This window comes from Cyprinus carpio, chromosome A15, assembly GCF_018340385.1.
Source record: "Cyprinus carpio isolate SPL01 chromosome A15, ASM1834038v1, whole genome shotgun sequence".
Classification (NCBI taxonomy): Eukaryota; Metazoa; Chordata; class Actinopteri; order Cypriniformes; family Cyprinidae; genus Cyprinus; species Cyprinus carpio.
The window spans coordinates 10,693,069-10,715,232 of record NC_056586.1 but is presented as its reverse complement, the minus strand read 5'-3'; the positions used below and the strand labels follow the sequence as shown (position 1 = coordinate 10,715,232).

The 22,164-nt window shown below is 33.0% G+C and overlaps 2 protein-coding genes across 2 annotated transcripts; both read left to right on the top strand.

Annotated features, from left to right (window-relative positions):
• The first annotated feature begins 511 nt into the window (after positions 1 to 511).
• LOC122147851 lies at positions 512 to 5,860 on the top strand. The gene is made up of 7 exons (XM_042771855.1): positions 512 to 713; positions 809 to 948; positions 1,139 to 1,349; positions 2,736 to 2,892; positions 2,975 to 3,035; positions 3,270 to 3,347; positions 5,530 to 5,860. The coding sequence occupies exons 1-7, from the start codon at positions 632 to 634 to the stop codon at positions 5,689 to 5,691; spliced, it is 891 nt and encodes a 296-aa protein (XP_042627789.1). The 5' UTR covers positions 512 to 631; the 3' UTR covers positions 5,692 to 5,860.
• Positions 5,861 to 6,563: 703 nt separating this feature from the next.
• On the top strand, positions 6,564 to 21,821 carry LOC109112817 (sodium channel subunit beta-2-like). Its single transcript, XM_042770984.1, has 6 exons — positions 6,564 to 6,808; positions 15,407 to 15,573; positions 15,694 to 15,904; positions 17,073 to 17,268; positions 17,351 to 17,418; positions 20,829 to 21,821. The coding sequence occupies exons 1-5, from the start codon at positions 6,727 to 6,729 to the stop codon at positions 17,358 to 17,360; spliced, it is 666 nt and encodes a 221-aa protein (XP_042626918.1). The 5' UTR covers positions 6,564 to 6,726; the 3' UTR covers positions 17,361 to 17,418; positions 20,829 to 21,821.
• Positions 21,822 to 22,164: the final 343 nt, after the last annotated feature.

The following is a 22,164-nucleotide window of genomic DNA, read 5'->3' as shown; positions in this document are numbered from 1 at the left end:
GGTCTATATAGCTAAATTTGCCCTTGGTGACAACTGTGAGGGGGTGAATATTTTTATAACTCATCTGTTTAAATTATATTAAGCCTTAAATAAAGTTCTGCATAATTAAGGGCGTGGCCACTTGAGTGACAGGTGGATTTCCGCTACTGTCACCACCATCAAGCTAAGCGGGCGTGGTTTCAAACTCCACCCACGTCCCGCCTCTTTGCCCATTTTCGATTATCCGACAGTGACGCGCTGCCGAGATGGAACACAAAACAGATATTTTGAAAAATGCACTTGTCACTATTTTTAAGGATACGATGGATATGAACTGATCAAAGGAAACTATAGGCCTACTTTGCAGTGCTGATAAACTCTCATCATTAAGCAAAAGAACTGTGTTCATGTTTGCTGTTTACATGAGAAAACTCTACAAAGGAGAAACATCTGTTTTAGCTAGATCATGTTTTTGGGTCACAAAGGAAGTGGTAACTGTTTCAGACACTGATAATTAACCACCACCGAATGAGTCAGGAAACAGTATAGCGCTTCCCTGATGGCAGCAAAGAAATTTTGAGCTGTGAGAGTCCATATACAAGATTCTTCTGGATCTTGGTATTTTTGCCCTTCATTTAAAATATAGATATTTATGCATTCTCTTATAAAGAAAAACATTGCAGTGTCTTTATGCTCAGTTATGTGGTACCTGTTCATAGTATTTATCTTCACAGGTAAGCACAAATTCATTATTTTAATCAAGCTTATTAAGCATTTAATGATATAATAATAATAATAATAATATAATATGCACTCATTCGGTTGACAGTACATGGAACCCATGGTTGTGTGATGACCAGTCCAGATCAGAAGGTTAATGCTGGGACAGATGTCCATTTGTCGTGTAATTTCTGTCAATGTCCTGGACCTCTGGATGTCATGTCTCTTAGCTTGGAGTGGGAATTCAAGGTAGGCTTATTTTTTATAGGGATACAGACCAAGACAAATACTTTACACTTTTTTATACAATCATTTCTTATTCTTATTCTTATTCTTATTCTTATTCTTATTCTTATTCTTATTCTTATGCAGAATAATAATAACTAAAACATAAATGTCTGGTACCTTTTTTTTTTTTTTTTTTAATTTTTTAACACAGGGTATCTCCTCTGAGCCAAAAATAATCCTCTACTACATCAAAAATAGAACTGTACCACTTCCTGGTGTATTTTTTCAGGGAGATGTCAAATTAGGAAGTTTTGATATACATCTCTCATCTGTGACCCATGAGAACAATGGAACTTATTTGTGTAGATTGCGTCTCAATGGCAGTTTCCACAAGAATCAAACACACCTTATTGTGCAATCAGGTAGAAAACTTTTTTTTTTCTTTCCCCAGAGTTTATTTATCTTATTATGTTACTAACACTTTGCAATGAGGTGTCATTTGTTAACATTAGTTAATGTATTAACTAGCATGACCTAACAATGAACAATATATTTGTTACAGTATTTATAAATCTTTATTAATCTTAATTAATGAAAATACAGTTATTGTTTGTTCAAGTTAGTTCACAGTTATTTAACTAATGTAAACAAATACAACTTTTGATTTTAGTAATGCATTTGTAAATGTTGAAATGAACAATAACTAAGATCAATAAATGCTGTAGAAGTATTGTTCATGCTTAGTTTATGTTAACTAATACAGTTAACTACTGTTAACTAATGAACCTCATTGTAAAGTGTTAGCAAGTTACTGGAAAAAGGATAATAATATTCAAAAATGAGACAAGAAATTGATCACAAGTGACAGTAAAGACATTTACAAAATATTTAAATTGTAGTCAGTTTTACTGATGAGTAAAAATTCATATTTTTGAGGAAATAGAAAAACCTGATAGTGTTTAAGTGTTAAATGTTCAGTTATGTTGGACATACAATAGCTTAAAAGAATAAAGATATCGCATGCATGTTCTGTGATGGTCTGATTTGGGGACAGGCCCTATGACATAGATGTGCCTACCCTTATATGCATTTATTTAATCTATTTTAGTTCAAATTAATAACCAATATAGTACGTGATCACATTTTAAATGTAGATTTTGCTGTATCCAATTTCAACTAACAAGTAAAGTAAATAATAATAAATAAATATTTGTGTAGCTTTAGGTCTTTATAATTAATTAAACAGAGCAAACAGCTAATATATATATATATATAAGTGTTAAATGATTTCTGTATGCTAATGTGACACTGAATAATGGCTGCTGAATTTTTTTTTATTTTTTTTTTTTGCATCACAAGGAATAAATTACATTAAAAATAAAATAAAATAGTTATTTAAAATCGTCATAATTTTTTTCACAATATTACTGTTTTTACTGAATTTTTGATCAAATGAATGCATCCTTAGTGAGCATAAGAGACTTCTTTCAAAAACATTTAAATATTACGGACACCAAATTTGTGCATATTACTTATTGAGTAATTCTTCCATTTAAATTATGTGTTCAGATATTAGCTTGCTAATAAATGCAAAAATAAATGAAATAATAATAATAATAATAATAATAATGGATAGCTATATAGAGATGCTAAAATGTGTAAAATTTAACTTTGTAAACGTTTGAAATAGTTGTAATCCATAGCATGCAGTAAACACCTGTCAAAGTTTATAAAATACTAACATTTTAAAGGTTTGGATTGGTTTGTATAAGAGCTCCAAACTCAATTCTCCCCTTTATTTTCTTCAGTACTGACCAGGAGAAACAGTCCAGGTGTGAATCGTCTGCAGGCACATCCTCCCTGGTGGCTGCCCCTGGTGTCAGTGTCTGGGTTTGTGTTACTAATTGGAACCATGTTTTTGGGGTGGAAGGCTTGTAGATCAACCCAGAGAGAAAACAACTCAAAGTAAGTCATTGTCAGTTCACAGAGAGATATGGCAGTTGTAGGATATTTTTCTGGCTTCATGTTGTGCTTCATTTTCTACTAGGCAACAAATAGAAGAAGTTAAAACCAACACTGACAAAGAAGACAACAGAATGGCATACAAGGTAACACACTATCTGTGAACTTCCTTCTGCATGTCTGCTCTCATTTCCTCTCTTTGCTTTCTTTACTTGATAAAGTCAATTATTAAATAAAATTTACATTGATTTATGTTTACTGTTTAAATTAAGAAAACATTGGTTGAGGTTTGATTCTGGAATGTTGAAAGGTTTTTTTTTTTTTTTTTTGGTTGTTGTATGGGTTTTGAAGATGACCTTTCAGCTTATTTTGTGTGTCAGGTGGGGTGCAGCTCTATGCCTGATCTGGCAGACACGAACAGTCCTCCCAGCAGTCCAGACAACATCTATATTACCATGGTAAGATTCAGTTGACTTGAAAAAGTCATATTTGAATAAGTGAGTTGTTGTTCAAAAAAAACAAAAAAAACAAATCTTCATCTGTTTTATACAGTTCATTATTAAAATTTTCTGTAAATTGTACTTTTTTTTTCCAAACACCACAACAATGTTAAGTGAGAGTAGATCTTGTCTGCTTTTAAACTTCCCTTGTGAAAAATAAGTGTTCTTAGTTGTATTAATACTTGTTGTGCACTTCAAATCTATAAAGTATATTTTTAAAAACCTGTACTTGCTAATAATACAATATTAATGATCTAAAAGGCCACGTAAGTGCACTTAAAGAGAAACACTGTCATGACCATGATTCTTAACACACTTTTAAAAAGTGTCTTTCAATATTAATTTCAAATTAAACATTAAACATGCATTTTCAATCATTTTAGTAACTAGTTCATACTTTAAATAAGTACACTTATTTTGATTTGCTGACTAACATACTGTACTAAAGCACATGTGAAGTACTTGATTATAATTTTACTATTCAATATTACAAAGTTGGTATATTTGAAATATATTAAATTGCAACTTAATCATTACGAATGTGTAAATACAAACTATTTAAATACATGATATATACTATTTAAATACATGATATACAACATAAATTACATTAATAAGTATTTATCATAAATGCTTATCAGTACATTCAATATATATTTCATGGACAACAGAACTATGAAATGATATACAAAGATGTACTGAATATGTATATATATATATATATATTATATATATATATATATATATATATATATAAACGATAGTAGACACACATTATGTAAACAAACAAACATACATACATATATATATATATTCTATATATATATATATATAATATATATATATATATATATATATATATATATATTAATATGCACCATTAAATGAAATATATATTTTATATAGACTGTACATTTAATTTTCTGTTGATTTATTTAATATATATATATATAATATATATATAGTATATATATATATATATATATATATATATATATATATATATATATATATTATATATACAGTACAGGTCAAAAAGTTTGGAAACATTACTATTTTTAATGTTTTTTGAAAGAAGTCTCTTCTTCTGCTCATCAAGCCTGCATTTATTTGATCAAAAATACAGAACAAACAGTAATATTGTAAATATCAGCATCATTACTCCAGCCTTCAGTGTCACATGTAACATCCAGTCTATCACATGATCATTTAGAAATCATTTTAATATTCTGATTTATTATGAGTGTTGGAAACAGTTCTGCTGTCTAATATATTTGATGAATAAAAGGTTAAAAAGAACTGCATTTATTCAAAATAAAAATATAAAATTCTAATAATATATATTCTAATCATATATTTTTTTTTACTATCACTTTTTATCAATTTAACACATCCTTGCTGAATAAAAGTATTGATTTTATTTAAAAAAAAGAAAGAAAAAAAAAATACTGACCCCAAATTACTGACCAGTAGTGTATATTGTTATTACAAAATATTTATAGTTTAAAAACATAGCTTCTTCTTTTTTTTTTTTACTTTTTTTTTTTTTTTTTTTTTTAATTTTTATTCATCAAAGTATCCTAAAACGTATCACATGTTCTGAAAAATATTAAGCAGCAGAACTGTTTCCAACTTTGATAATGAATCATCATATTAGAATGATTTCTAAAGGATCATGTGATAATGATCCTAAAAATTCAGCTTTGCATCACAGAAATAAATGATAATTTAAAGTATAATAAATTTAAAAATTATTTTAAATTGTAATAATATATCACAATATTAATTTTTTTTTTCTGTATTCAAATAAATGCAGGCTTGATGAGCAGAAGAAACTTCTTTCAAAAACATTAAAAATAGTAATGTTTCCAAACTTTTGACCTGTACTGTGTATAAATATATATATATATATATATATATATATGTATATATATATATATATATATATATATATTTGCAACAACAATAATATACTTAATAATGCAATTTGGAGGTTAATAATGCACATATTAATTCTATTCTTTGTGCATACATCCCTTCATGTGTTAACTGATTATAACCATTTATAACTTGTTTTCACAAGATGTAAAATTGCTTTTGTTTGTGTGTGTTTGTGTGTATTCTCAATGGCTGGAAGCAGCATGGTTTCCCGTTTGCACCGGACGCTCCTGTCACAGCTGGATGCAGCAGACGTCTTCCCTCTGACTGGCAGCCAAAAGATGAGGAACCCATATATGTCCGCTGCCACCAAGATTTATCAATTAGATCATGTCGCTTAAAAGATGAGACACAAAATAACTGATAATTTAAATGAATTAGAGTAAAAGCCATTGTCAGATATGTATAATATATTTCCCAACAGGCCTGTTTGCATTTTTTGTTTCTTCAGTACTCACTGACTGACTGTACAGTACATTATCCCTCATAATATAAATCTGTTTTCATCTGTCTAAATATGCATGCATCTCCAATGCCATCATCTATTACCTAACATCCTATTTTTCCTCTTTTTCTTCTCAATGACTTCTCATTAGCATGAAATTGCTACTTCTTATAACAGACCCACTGTCTCTGTCTCTGAGGCCAGCATCTTTTTCCTAATAGCGGAGAAGTGATTACACACTTAAGTATTCATGCCAACTCTGCCCTTTGAGATTTGAGGAACCACAGACCAATAGTTTTATAAAACAAAATAAAACTAGTGGCTTAAACCATTATTGGCATTAAGGCACACCCTAAATGTAGTACTCGTTTCACTAATCAGATAAATACAAAGCCTTATGGTAGATGCCTATGTAGAAAGTATAGCTTTAATAAGCTTCATCATCATCATCATATTTTTCGGCACCATTCTCATTCCTTACGTGTATTTCTATCTCCTGTTCATTTCTAGTGCACTTTGATCTTCGTTAGTGAGGAGATGAGGAGAGGTGGTCCTACTGCAAGCTAGAGCCTCATTATTTGGTTTTACGTCAACGGCCGCTTGAATTTCTTAGACTGATTTCTGACTTTCCTCAATAGAGGAAAGACACATAATATAGAGATGCATTCCGATTTTTTTTTCTTCCTTCTTTTTAATCTGGTGAAATTAGTCATATTATTTTATGTTCTGCTATTATGGTGTATTATAACATGGTTTAATTGAACCCTCAAGTAGTACAAATAACAAACCACAACCATGATATCAACCAGATTTCCTGCTACAGACACTGCCAGCCATATCATAGCTCAAAATAAAAACATTTTCCGTGTTTTCTATATGTAATTGAAACGAAGAAATAGATCTCAAACGCTTTTCTGCTCTTATTTTTAGCTACGTTTATTGTCATCGAACAAAATGCCTATGTTACTGCATTTTGGGAGAACGCAGTGGGCGTCCGCTTTGAAATTATCCTGTGTTGCATTGATGATATTTCTGGGTAAGTAAAAAAGCTTCTGATATGAAAAGAAAAAATAGAAGACCATTCGTCGTTTGAAATAATTTCAATGTACCAGCCAAACAGATAGTTTGCAGTCTAGCCAGGTGTATGTGTTATAAAAAAGGATGCTAATCAAATTAGGTGTATGTCATTGCATCATAGCGTTTGATAGTTAATATTGTTACAGATCATCTGTAAAACATTAAGCAGCACTGTTGTGTTTTTCACATCGCCAATAGCATTATCCCTGCTTTGATTGTGATGCCATATGTGAGCGCATTCAGCTTCAGTATGGAACGTAAACAGGACATATTATGTCTATATTAAGTTTATTTTTTTCCCATTCATTGTCACACAATAGGAAACAGCACTTCTGGGTGTTTCAGACCAGCAGCATTAATAAACACTGCTTAAATTATGTAATGAATGCGGGTTTAATGATCTGTTTTGCATTATACAGTCAGGTCCTTGTATCACTATTTGTATCACCGTTTTTTTTTTTTTTTTTTTACGCTTTCTTCAAGTTACATTGTTACACCAGTAGGTGGCAACACGTGAATGTGTTTATGAGCGAGTCCTTTAAAACGCTGCCACATTCAAAAACAAAACACTGCTGTCTGCTGCTCTGAGACAAAACCATTTATTCTGCTCCGTTTTGAATCATTTTTGCTGGTGGATCAAAACGTAAACGCAATATATTGTGAATACAGTGTATAATGAACTGCATGCTGCCTCCCATTGGCTGCTTAGTAAATATGCTGAAAAAAAAAGTACAATAAATACTATGCTGACAGTTAAATAGGAAAATAATGATAATGTCTGAACAAGCAAACAAAACTAGTTTAAATAATTCATAACCATGTGCATGTTCTGGTTATTTTGTGAATATGTTTACTGTTACAGCTGTGGCCCCATAAAACCGTTTCTGGTGAAGGTAGCATGAGGATTATTTCTGCAGAAGGCAGATGACCTACTTTCTTGTGCATAATCCATGTGGTATTGTCCGCAAACTTTAATTCATCAAAATTGTCTTAGTGAAAATCTGTTCATTGTAGGCTCAATATAAACAAAAAAGGAGCTGTACACACCAGAAGAGTTTCACACAGCTGAATGGGGAAGTTGAATTCAAGCAATGCAGTCTTTTGAAAAAGCCACCAGAGGGCGTAAAACACATTGTTTCGGTGACGGTAGAGGAACATGACCTGCAATTATAGTAAAACCCAGTTTCACTAAAACCGTCTATCTCGAAAGTCCTCCTAATTCTAATTTAAATTATCTAATGAGGTTAGATGATATGGCCACAAATCAAAATCTAAGAGCCTCAACTATTAAACATGTTCTAAGTATAATTATTTATTAAATGGCATTTGGTTTGATATTTTTTATTTATTTATTATTATTATTATTTTTTGCAATGGTAGGCCTAAAATGTGTCTAAAGTGTTATATTGTCTATATGAATATGATATATTGCATGTATGAATTTTAATACAAGTTTTGTCTTCAAGAGGACTTGTCTTACATAGTGACTTGCGTTGGCAAAAATTATTTGCATATCAATTCCATATTCAGGTATACAGATAAATACTATGGCTTTTAGCAATATTTGTGCAGCATCCTATTCTTCAAGATATTGAAGTTAATAATACATTTTAGTCAGCTTCCTGGAAAATACTGAATTATTCCACAAGCCACAAAAGCTACTGAACTCACTTTCATTATTGAAACCTCCTCCTCTTCTTCTTCAGAACCATTGCATAGATAGATAGATAGATAGATAGATGATATTTCACAATATTGCAGTTTAACTGTATTTTTGATCAAATAATTATTGCTAAGCATGAGAAACTTCTATCTCTGAGGAACATATAATATATAGATATATATATATATATAGATATATATATATATATATATATATATATATATATATATATATATATATATATGGCATGACGACTCTCAGAGAGTTTAGCAAGGTAATATATATTGCACTTACCATTGCTAATACATCCGCTGACATGCTGCTGTGAGCATGTAGGAAATACTGAGAGTCATACAGATTTCAAGACATGAGGGTGTGTAAACGATGACAGAATATTCATTTTGATTTTGAGGTGAACTGTCCCTTTAAATAGTGAATCAATAGATAATATGCAACTGCAGTAGTACAGTTGTCTGTAAGCTGAATGTGACATATGGTAGACTATAAGATCTGCTTCTGTTTGAAATACAGATGCCTGGATTGCCTCACTCAAAGTTTTACCCACAATATTTCAGTCATTAGGCAGAAATACACTATATGTGGTGTACGGATCCATCTAAGCAGTTTTGTTGTGGTTACATCAATTTTAACAACCTTATACTGTTCACTTTTGAAATTAAAGAGATGATATCATAATTTAGAAATGCCAGATGAATATGAGTGAGTCTTGAGCTGAACAGTAAAATGTCCCAGCACTGTTAGACTGTATATGTTGTATATGTTAGACTCATGTATATATCACATATGTGATTCTGGACCACAAAACCTTAAACCTTAAAAACTCTTAAGTGTCAATTTTTCGAAATTGAGTTTATACATAATCTGAAAGCTGAATAAATAAGCTCTCCATTGATGTATAATTTATTAGGATCTGACAACTGTTTGGCAGAGATTGCCAAACAACTATTTGAAAATCTGGAATCTGAGGGTCCAAAAATATCTAAATACTGAGAAAATCACCTTTAAAGTTTTTAGCGATGCATATTACTAATCAAAAATTAAGTTTTTTATACTTACGGTAGGAAATTTACAAAATATCTTCATTGAACATGATCTTTACTTAATATCCTAATGTGGTTTGGCATAAAATAAAAAATGTATCATTTTGACCCATACAAGGTTTTTATTTTTTATTTTTTATTTTTTTTTTGGCTATTGCTAAAAATATACCCCAGTAGATTAAGACTGGTTTGTGGTCCATGGTCATATATCACATACACACACTAAATTTTGATGCGATCAAGTTTGAATCTGCCCTTTGCCACACTCATTCTTCTCGCATTCTTCTCCCTTTTCCAGTCACATATCAGATCGGAAATGCATTTATTTTCAATAAAAATTAAGGAAATATCCTAAAAATGGAAATAAAGTGCCTCACAGTTATTTAATAATAAAGTGTTTTATCTGATAGGGTTAGGTGTACAGATGGTAGACAACCAAAATGGTTAATGCCGCCGCGCGTACCGCCGCCGCAGGGCCGCGGCGTTAACTGCAAATCAGACGCGTTCAGGGCGCCTTGTTAAGAATCATTCGCGAAAACCCGACCAGACAGGTGGCGCAAAGGGACGGGTTGCGAACTGAATGTAAATTGTAAAATGAAAGGAAGACGTTCAACAACAATAACTATTATAATATACATTATAACATCCTTAAAAGCCATTAAAAATAGGATAGTCTTAGGCTACAATCTACTCATCTCAAAAAATAAAAAAAACCTTTACACAAAGGCTCTTATGCCATGCTATTGTTTTTAAACAGTCATTGTATATATATATATATATATATCTATATATATATATATATATATATATATATATATATATATATATATATATGGATTAAAATGTTTTCATTTCGGTTCATTCTTGGTTTAAAAAATAATAATAATAATAATCTTTCAGGTTCCATTTGCAGAGCGAAATGAGAACGGTCCAGCATTTACAAATAATTCTTATTAACTCTGTTATTCTTGATTTTTTTAAACTGCTAACCACTTTGCATTTTTGAATTATGCCTTTACTGTGTGACCAATAATTGTGAATTGTGACTTTGATCGCGCTGGTGCCTCACGCGCACATATTCATTGGAAACAGCAGTCCTTCACCGAGCCATGCGGCGCGCGCAGCGGGGCCACTTTGGCATAATTTTGCTAATTATGATTTTTTTTTTCGCCGATACTGAACTAGGCTGAAACACGTGTGAAATCCAAAGCCTATTTGACCTAATGAATAAGAGTTTAGCTTCAAATGGGCAACATGTTTGGATTTGTCCGAAATGAGAGAGATAAGCCCAACATAATGTATCGCTTTATATTATTTTTAATTATTATTATATTTTTGTTGTTGTTTATAAGCCTATATTATTATATATAGCCTGCTGCAATTATATTTATCCATTAGAATTATATATTTGTAATTCTTGTTCTGTTCTGATAATTTTTTAAAATTTAAAGGATTTGTTGTAAAAGTGAAGGGAACTAAAAATGTCCTGTTGGTACATTAGCCTATAGCATTATTAGGCCTGCCGTTATTATTTCTGAATGTAATAAAATGCAGCTCTCACAAATGTAATTTATTTTTTAGCGGGTTTTCGTGTATCTTTTTATCCAGCTTTATTTTTCCATTGCATCTAAAAATGACTTTGTGCATCACATTCACTTCGTGAACAAACAAATATAACTTCAGACAGTGCCGGCGCTGTGGTGGGGCATTCGAGGGCCGTGCCCCCCCTAGCGGTCATTGATGCCCCTCCTACAGGCCATGGCGTGGCCCCCTCAAAAAAATCCCTTTTAGTTATTATTTTAATATTAAATGTTCAAACTGTAACTTAAATTAAATAAAATAAAAAGAATGTGGAAAATGCATAATTTTGGTTGTTCATGGCACGTTACTAGGCTTCGAATGCTTATTGGTCGCTGAGTAAACTTGTTACATTTGATTTGCAGCGCGTACGCAAAATCCATTTCAAGTTGAAGAACAGTTTGTCCGTCTATATTATAGACAGTTGTTAGCAGCTAATTTTAAAAAAAGCAGGTGAATTGTTGATGAATGTTTGTGGGTTCTAACTGCATTTTGTGTTTTATACTTGGCTGTCTGTAAAGATATATGGGCTTATGTCATTTCTGCTTGGTACGTGCGTAAACTGCTGGGAGGTGTGTAACCCAGGTTAAAAACAAGTATTAGCATAAAGTAATAGCAGAATATACATTTATTTTGTCCTTTATTTATTTTGTTTAGAAAATGAGTCCTTTAGAGTATTTAAAGTCCTTGAAAACCCTAAGAAAAAACGGTGTTTAAAGAAATTATTTTATTTGTTGAAGCCACACTTATTTTCAGTATTTTATTTTTCCATTTCCTGTATTTTATTTTATCTTTATCTATTTCTCAAGTTCTACAAAAATTTGCATTCTACGCAAATCAAAAACTAAAAAAATCAGTTAAACATTATACCTTGTGTGAGTGGCTCATTATTTGTTGTCCTTCATCCTTATTCTCTGCAGGCGAATTTTAGTCTTCTGATTTAAACTGGTCCATACGCAGACATTTGTATGATGATGATGTCCAACTCGTTTTATGAAGAAAAAAGCTTTAAGTTTTCAGAAAACATCTATACGAAAAAACTTTGTCTGATGGGGACATTTTTTTGGTGGTTTTTTCAAAGCTTCAAACTGATTCAGTGTTTTATTTTTGTCGTCGTAATATGTTAATTATTTAAGTATAAAAAATATAAAGCTATTCATTGTAGGCCTATTTTATGTTTTTTTTATTTAGCCTATATTATATTTATATTATTATTTTCTGTCCTGTTCTGTTGTTTAGGCTATCTGTTCTGGGCCGGGTTTCCCGATATGATTTAGTTAAATCGTGCAGGTTTAATTTATTCGTTTCTTGTTTTAATTAGGCCTAAATAATGGGAGCGAAATTATACAGTGCCTTACCTTTTACTAAAATAAAGAAAATAATTTATAAAACACGCAAGCCTAGCTCACAATAGGCGATCACTTTTAATGCTCTGAGGCAAAGTAAACCACATTTTCTTTTTAATAATATAACACATAATTCATATTATATAAATAATATTGCACACTATTTAAATGTGTCTAATCTAAAATATTGTGTAGGGAAAATATAAGCACAGGCTCATAGGCTTGACATTTATCCTGCTTGAATTCGTTCTAAGAAATGCACATATCTTCATAGGGACTAAACTTTCATCTGTGAATATTAAATATTTTTTCTTTCATTTTCCCCGACTGCAATCAAATATAACACTTCGGTGAGGCAAAGCTGACGTCTATTTGCGAAAATGTGCTTTGATGCGCTTGTTTGAAAAACCTGTGATTAAAGCGCCACTCAGCGGTCAAAAGCTGCAAATGCACTTTGCAGACGCCGCGGCGGCGGTACGAGCGGCGGTAGAAACGACGTTTTGGATGTCTACCTACTGTAGGTGTAGGGAGAGCTTTATTTTCCTAATAAGTCATCTATTTAATCATTTTCATAAACATTTTTTTGGGGGGTATAAAAATGGAATAAAACAGCAAGAATAAAAACAACTAGCTTGGTTAGCTTATGTCAATAGATATCAGCATCGGTTAAGACTTTCTCCATCAAACAGATGTGTTGAGACCTGTTTTCCAGTTTGGTCAAGTGACGTTCAACACATACCCCATTGTTATATTTAAACAAATATATTCTGTACAGCTGCTTTGAAACAACATGGATTGCGAAAATTGCTATACAAATAAACTGGAATTGAAATGAAATCTGTTAGGTCAAGTTAGGTCAAAAGACCATTTTCGTCATGTAATTTTGAACTAGAAATGGATTACAATTTGTAAGTAATCTACCCATGTATTGTGTGTGTGCTGTGTATTATTTAATTATTTGTTTTTACCTGAATATCCGGCTCCACAATGTACCTTGTCCACATTTCTCCTTTTACCATAACCTTGAGAGCAGAACAAAGAGGACACAGACAGTGCAGGGAGGGTGTAGGGCTAGGGTTTGTCAGGGACTGTTGTTTGAGAGAGGGTGAGAAAGAGCTACACTGCAGTATGTTATGCCTACAGCACTCTGAACCTGTGAATATTGGTACATGATAATCAAATCGGCACCCCAAGAGTGGGCTAGAGATGTCAGTGTTGTCAATGTCTCTGCTTTGGTACAGACCGCAGATAGAAACAGACTAAATATACATGAAGGTAAAAGGGTGGGTGGAGACAGACGACATTGACGTAGTGCTGGTATTGAGTAACACAGCCGGCCGAGTGCTGACTCTGCATGTGTGTGTGTATATTTATGCTGAACATGTGTGTGTGTGTATTTTAGCCCACACTTGGAGCCTATGTAGGATGCAGTGAGATGATGCAGTACTGCATCATTTGTAGCACAAAAAACACTATGTATATAATGTATTGTTGTATATCTGTGTAGTTCAGATGATGCCTAGTAAGCACACTGGATTTAACGCACTATAAATCATAATAGTTACTGAAGCTATTCACATATGCATGAGGTTTGTGTGTGTATGTTTTCTCTGAATGCAGCTGCTCTAGTTCTTGCTCTCTATCCATGACGACACCTGATTTTTCTAAAGGGAGGGGGATGGACTAAACTGCAGCACTTTGAGGGGGGATGGGATGGGAGGGTGTGACGAAGTTGCTGATACTACTGCAGAGAGCTGAGCCAATAAAGCATAACTGCTGCAGCAGTGGGAACTTGTCCAGAAACACAAAACTCCTGACTGCAGAGGGATGGAATGGTGCAGAGGTGGAGAAAATAAACCTTTAGACAACATGATAACATTTTGGGCAATTAATTACCATACTAATAACAATGCAACTTATAGTTTAAATTTAATACAGATACAAATAAGTAATTTATTTACATTGAACTTGGAAACATTGGAAAATATATATATATATATATATATATTATATATATATATATATTATAGATATATATATATATATATATATATATATATATATATATGATTTAATTTAAGGCTTTGTAAACACATTGTTCAGAGTAGAATGACATTAATATTAAAATATTTTACATTTATTGGAAATGGTTAATATTTAAGTGAAGCCTGAATTTCAGAATGTCTTTTCAGTGATTTTCATTGTGTTCTCAGATTCTTGCACTGTAATATTTTAAGTGTAAAAAAAAAAAAAAAAAAAAAAAAAAAAAGTGATACTTATCAGTTCTGTTAAAAAGTTTAGGGTAAAAAAAAAATCACAGTTTCCACAAAAAAAATAAAAATGGAAAAATAGAAAATAAGCAGCTTAACTATTTTCAACATTGAAAATAATAATACTTGAGCACTAAATTAAAATGAAAATGATTTTCTTCATGTAACACTGAGTACTGGAGTATTGGCTGCTGAAAATTAAAAAAACAAAAAAAAATCCAAACAGGAAACAATCATTGTAAAATTTGAATAATATTTTCACAAAATACCTGCTTTTTTGTTGTTGTTGTTTTTCTGTTGTTGTTGTTTGTTTGTTTGTATTTTTTTGTATTTTTTTTTTTATGTGTTTTTGGTGAGCATTACAGACTTCTTTCAAAAACATTACGAAATCTTACCAACTATCAACCAATTTGAACAAGGCTTATACAATTTGGATTGACAGTCAAAACTAGTAATTTTATAATAAAATTAACTTTTAAAGGTGTTTGAATGACAAAATGATGTATCCATGATCAGAAGCTAAATAAGACTACTATTCAAACTATTTTGCATGCATGCATAAAACATGCATGCACTTTACAGGAGTATCTCACCCATCAGATGGCAGGAATTAGATGTGTATATTTGCATCTCTTGTAGCCTGTCCAGTGAACTCCATGGATGTGCTGGTGCCACCACAGATCTACGCTCTCAACGGGACAGATGTCAGAATCCCCTGTGCATTCACCTCATGCTACAAGCTGGACCCCATCAAGTTTGCCATGAACTGGACCTATCAGGAGACAAGCAATAGCACAGAGGAGATGGTGAGAGAAAACAAAGACTAAACATGCTAATACCATGCTAAACTAATTCCTTAAATTTACATGATTCTCTTGTTTGTTAATTTTCTCAATCTACCTTCATTCAAAATGTCTTCTTTTCCATTCATGACGTATAAGAACAAGATAACACCCTTGAAGTCAAGCCGATTTGGAGATCGAGTCATATTTTCTGGAAACCTGGATAAGAACGACCTGACCATCACTATCTTAGATGTACAGCTGATGGATGAGGGCATCTACCACTGCTATGTGCGCAACCCTCCAGACCGCATTCAGGGTCACGGCACCATCCAATTCATCGTCCTGACTGAATGTAAGGCTTCAGCATGGGCCAAGAAGCTGTACAACAAAATTGGTCTGGCCTTCAAGCAGGGTTATTTCAGGAGAGGCCATGATGAATGGGGTTTCCTTATTGCAGGTGTTGTTAAGTCCAGAATTAGAATAGAGCGCTGCATAGAAGTCGTATTTTTGTAGGCCAATCCGTAGTTAGCATCACCCTGGTTCCCCAAAACCCAAATCTCCATTGGCTCTGTGAACAACAAACATTTATGATTCTTACATGTTTTTTTTTTGTTTGTTTTTTTGTTTTTTCATCATGATAATCTTCACAAATGAACACAACTTTAGAAATAGACTAAATTTGTATGTACAGCTGTGGATACAAATCAGACTGTGGATATGCTAACTAATTCCCAGGTTTTGGCCTAGAAAAAAAAATATATATATTAATTTGACGAAAACACACATAGGTTTTGTATACAAGATCATAATAAAACAACCTTTATTTGCTGAGAAAGATTTAAACAGTTGGTACAATTTGACAGTAGTCCACCTGAAAGAGAAATTTAAGAAGACTTAACACTAATATCTGCTCTAGCACCCCTTGTGACATTGAGAATGCAACGAGTACTAAGAGGTAGTTTATGCAACACCATTTTCAACTAAAAACTACATTTGTATGTGTTTTTTCCACTAATTTACAAGACAACAGTGTTTTGGGGGCTTGAAATGCAGACAGGCAAAAAAAGGGATTGTTCCGACAACGTTGTTGTCTGTATGCAAAACTTTTCAAAAACGTGAAGAAAAAACTAATGAATGTGTCCCAGAGGCCACAGCCATTTTTGGTTATTGTATTTTGTATTTACAAAAAGTATGAATACATGAGTGTGAATAAATTTATGAAAAATAATAAGCATGCTCATGTAGGCATATATGATCATAATAAATGAAGATTATTGTGGAATGGTCAGTTGAAGTGCATTTGAAGCGGAGTATAAACATCCCCAAAATTTGGTCAATTAGACACTAGTGGTAGATGCCGTAACTACTCAGAAATATCTTAATAAATATAAATGTACTATTTTTTACACAGTTTCTTTTTTTTTTTTTTTTTTCAGAATACACTTCTTTCACAGAAGCAATATGCTACTCTGGTGTATTTTGTTGTTAACATCGCTAATTTTTTGTCTTCCTCTGCCCAGTACCGCCACCAAGGGATTCAACTATTGCTGTCGCCATCGGGGCATCTGTGGGGGGAATTCTAGCTTTGCTCATTCTGTCCATGGTGGTGGTTAAATGTATTCGCAGACATAAGAACCAGGAGCTGATCTCAGATGAGCAGAAGATGGAAGAAGAGGGCAAAGCAGATGGAGAAGGAGGCACAGAAGAAGCAACAAAGTAAGATTTTTTTTTTTTTTTTTTCTCATAATAAAGATTGTCTTCGGTATAAACAAACTGCTTACTTCAAATCCTGAAACAGACAGCCCTAACCTGCCATCTTAGCCCTGGAGGCCTAACGGATGGCGGAGCTCCATTCTACACATTCTGGTAAAAATGAATGCTTGGAAACGTGTTTTGGTGGTCATGTGACTGTGGTTGACAGTAGCCCTTTCAAGTTCTCCATCTAGTCTGTCCTTTATATTTTGAGTTCTGGACCCAGATTTCCTGATTACTATCAGTCTGTTTGTTCTTGTCTTCATTTATATAGTTAGGTTCTGTGGTGTTGTTGTGGTGGTGGTTTTAAAATTTTTTTTTTTTTTTTTTTTTTTTTTTTTTTTACATTTGCATAACTGCACATATGACCTAGCCTGACTTCGTCATACTCATATTCTAGGCAGAATGTGAGTCTGATACTGCTCCATTGCACTTGAATTATGGGGCGTGTCTTAACCGAACCAGTAAAAAAAAAAACTCTGCACTCAATTGGATAGACCTACAACCAATCAGAACAACGCAGTAAGTGACGTATGTTGAGCAACGCATAGTTGTCAACAGAGTTCAACTGCACGCACGCACGCTGGAACTGGAAGAAGTAGGAAAGTAATGAGTGTAAATGATCTTTGCCGCTGTTGTAAAAAGAATTTAAGAATTCGCGGAGTACTTACAAGCACGAATAACATTTTTGAGAGAAAAAACAAAAGGTGCATGTATATACGAACAAGTTCTCTGTTTAGGATTAGATCTCGACAATAATGAAAATAAATCTTATCGCATTTGTCGGCCCTGTCTCAACTTTATTACACGGTTGCAAGCAACGCGACTTGACTAACTTTAAAAAATGTAAAGACGACGAAAGAGACAAGGCTGAAGAAGCGTGTTCATCTGAGGCTTCAGAGAAAAGAGATCGTGAGCCTACCTTCCAAGACGCCCTATCTTACGTAGCCGCAGATAGCCTGTCCATCATCGATTAAAGCCCGCCATGGCAATTTGATTGGCTCGGCCTTCTGGGAGCCTAGCATAATTACTCCTCAATGGATCGAGTCCAGACCGAACTTCCCGTCCAAAAAATGTTGTGGGCGGGGTTCGGGCTGGCGCCCAGGCTACATATGACCTGCACTTGCAAAAAGGCTTTTGAAAGCCAAGTAAAAAAAAAAAAAAAATGTACAAAAAATTCAGTATTTCACAGCCTTTGATGATTTTATATATACAGGTCCTTCTCAAAAAGTTAGCATATTGTGAAAAAGTTCATTATTTTCCATAATGTAATGATAAAAATTAAACTTTCATATATTTTAGATTCATTGCACACCAACTGAAATATTTCAGGTCTTTTATTGTTTTAATACTGATGATTTTGGCATACAGCTCATGAAAACCAAAAAAATTCCTATCTCAAAAAATTAGCATATCATGAAAAGGTTCTCTAAACGAGCTATTAACCTAATCATCTGAATCAAACTAATTAACTCTAAACACCTGCAAAAGATTCCTGAGGCTTTTAAAAACTCCCAGCCTGGTTCATTACTCAAAACCGCAATCATGGGTTAAGACTGCCGACCTGACTGCTGTCCAGAAGGCCATCATTGACACCCTCAAGCGAGAGGGTAAGACACAGAAGGAAATTTCTGATCGAATAGGCTGTTCCCAGAGTGCTGTATCAAGGCACCTCAGTGGGAAGTCTGTGGGAAGGACAAAAGTGTGGCAAAAAACGCTGCACAACGAGAAGAGGTGACCGGACCCTGAGGAAGATTGTGGAGAAGGACCGATTCCAGACCTTGGGGGACCTGGGAAAGCAGTGGACTGAGTCTGGAGTAGAAACATCCAGAGCCACCGTGCACAGGGCGTGTGCTTTTGAACCAGAAACAGCGGCAGAAGCGCCTGACCTGGGCTACAGAGAAGCCGCACTGGACTGTTGCTCAGTGGTCCAAAGTACTTTTTTTGGGATGGAAAGCAAATTTTGCATGTCATTCGGAAATCAAGGTGCCAGAGTCTGGAGGAAGACTGGGGGAGAAGGAAATGCCAAAATGCCTGAAGTCCAGTGTCAAGTACCCACAGTCAGTGATGGTCTGAGGTGCCATGTCAGCTGCTGGTGTTGGTCCACTGTGTTTTATCAAGGGCAGGGTCAATGCAGCTAGCTATCAGGAGATTTTGGAGCACTTCATGCTTCCATCTGCTGAAAAGCTTTATGGAGATGAAGATTTCGTTTTTTCAGCACGACCTGGCACCTGCTCACAGTGCCAAAACCACTGGTAAATGGTTTACTGACCATGGTATTACTGTGCTCAATTGGCCTGCCAACTCTCCTGACCTGAACCCCATAGAGAATCTGTGGGATATTGTGAAGAGAAAGCGTCCTGGGCCTCCATAACACCTCAGCAGTGCCACAGGCTGATTGCCTCCATGCCACGCCGCATTGAAGCAGTCATTTCTGCAAAAGGATTCCCGACCAAGTATTGAGTGCATAACGCGGCTGAACATAATTATTTGAAGGTTGACTTTTTTGTATTAATAAAAACACTTTTCTTTTATTGGTCGGATGAAATATGCTAATTTTTTGAGATAGGAATTTTGGGTTTTCATGAGCTGTATGCCAAAATCATCAGTATTAAAAACAATAAAAGACCTGAAATATTTCAGTGGTGTGCAATGAATCTAAAATATATGAAAGTTAAATTTTTATCATTACATTATGGAAAATAATGAACTTTTTCACAATATGCTAATTTTTTGAGAAGGACCTTTATTAAATAGGTATGTATGTATATATATAATATATATACATACATACATATATATATATATATATATATATATATATTATATATATATATATATATATATATATAATATATATACACACACATATAAACACACATATATACACACACACACACACACACACACACACACACACACACACACACTATATTCTATTATATTATATTATATTATATTATATTATATTATATTATATATCAATATTTTTTACTATAAAATACCTTGAAATAATTTTCTGTAATAATAATAGTCACTTTGACCAAATTAAATTCAATATCCTGTAAAATTACAAATAAATAAATAAATAAATTAATTAATTAATAAGGAATGTTTTCCAATGGTCCTTCAATAAATTAACTAACTGTAAATGTATAGCAATATTTACCCATTATATTTGTCTACCAAAACTTTTAAAGTATGTAAATTTGCAGGGATTTTAAGCATTTTTAAAAGTCATTAGGCAAGTAAATCAGTGTTTGGAACCACCTCAAAAAATCAGACAAACCTAATTCACAGAAATTCATTTTCTAACCTTCTTGATTTTTTTTCCTACAACGGTTCTGGCAAATGAATGTCTTAACTAAAAAAAAATAAATAAAAAAAAATCAAATAATTACATTTACCAACTCTAATGGTATATTACCTACAAAATAACCACACAAAATATTTAATATATGTTAATATTCAATATGCTGAACATTCTCTCACATATTTTCATTGTCTTTCTTTTTACCTTTCAGAAATGTATGCCTCCTGCCTGAAGATATGTAAAACTTGTTTGACTCTTCATCCTATAACTGTCTCATTCGACATTCCTCGGTTTTCTCGTGTAGCAGTCAAACATGTCATGTTAGGAAGATCTCCATCACAGTGCCATGGTGTCCAGTTACCGGTGAGAAATCACAGAAGGTTTCAAACTGCCTCTTCAACTCAATATGAGAGGTTAAGGTTATAACAACTTCCTGCAGAACTCTTCATTTGGACCACTTTGTTTTTTTTTTTTTTTTTTTTTTTTTTTCAAGAAGTCAAGTCAAGAAATTTCTTTTTTCTTCAACTACTGCCAATGTTAGCACTAATAATATTAGCCATCCAGTATTTCTACTGAGAATTTTCTAAAGAGATTAATTTTAAATTATACTAAGTCCTCCTTATAACTGCCAAAGTGTTTTTACCCTTATGGTGTTTATACGTTTTGACAGTTTCTTGAGAAATCACTGCCCTCAACATCCTCTCAAGTGGATGTAGAAACATAATGTGTGTGTTTGTGTGTGTGCCTTCTCATTGTGCCAATTTGCTCCCATTGTGTCTAAAAGTTTATGCTGTTAGGTAAAACAGCAGAAAATTAGGCAGGACCATGACCATGAGTGTTAAAAATTTATAATTTGCTAGCTTACTGCACATAACACACGTCCGAAACATGCACAATCATTGCATGACAATTTTCTAAAGCATGATACACACAATTAGCACAAAACAAATCATCAATTTGCACAAGCATCTGGCACATTCCACAAATAGGGTATGCTTTGCTGTCCCATGACATTTTTTAAAAACTTCAGAGGCACAAATCCTGTGTTGTCTCCTGACTTATAAGATACTGTACAATGTGTATAGAAAAGAATCACCCGCCTTTAAAATAATCACATTTAGATTTTTTCCAGCTATATTTACTATAAGTGAAAGATATAACACCAACATGTCAGAAATAAAATAAATAAACAGAATCATTGATTTGGTGAAAAAAAAAAATTATTACCCTTAACAAAGAGTAGTATACTTTAAGTTTATTTTATTATAAGTAAAGTTTAAGTATATTTTTAAGTATACTTAATGTAGCAAGTATACAAATGTCAGTGTTATTGTACTATACTTGTAAGTGTACTCTTTCAATACTCCTTGGGACTAAATTGGCCCACTCTCTAGTAAATAAAAGTATACTTTTAAGTATAATTTAAGTATAACAGTAGAAGACTTTGAGTACACAACTAGTTTACCTCTATATTTGCAGTTTGTACTGCAATTATACTAAAAGTGAACTTATAGGTATACTGATAGTTTACTAATTAGATACTTAGT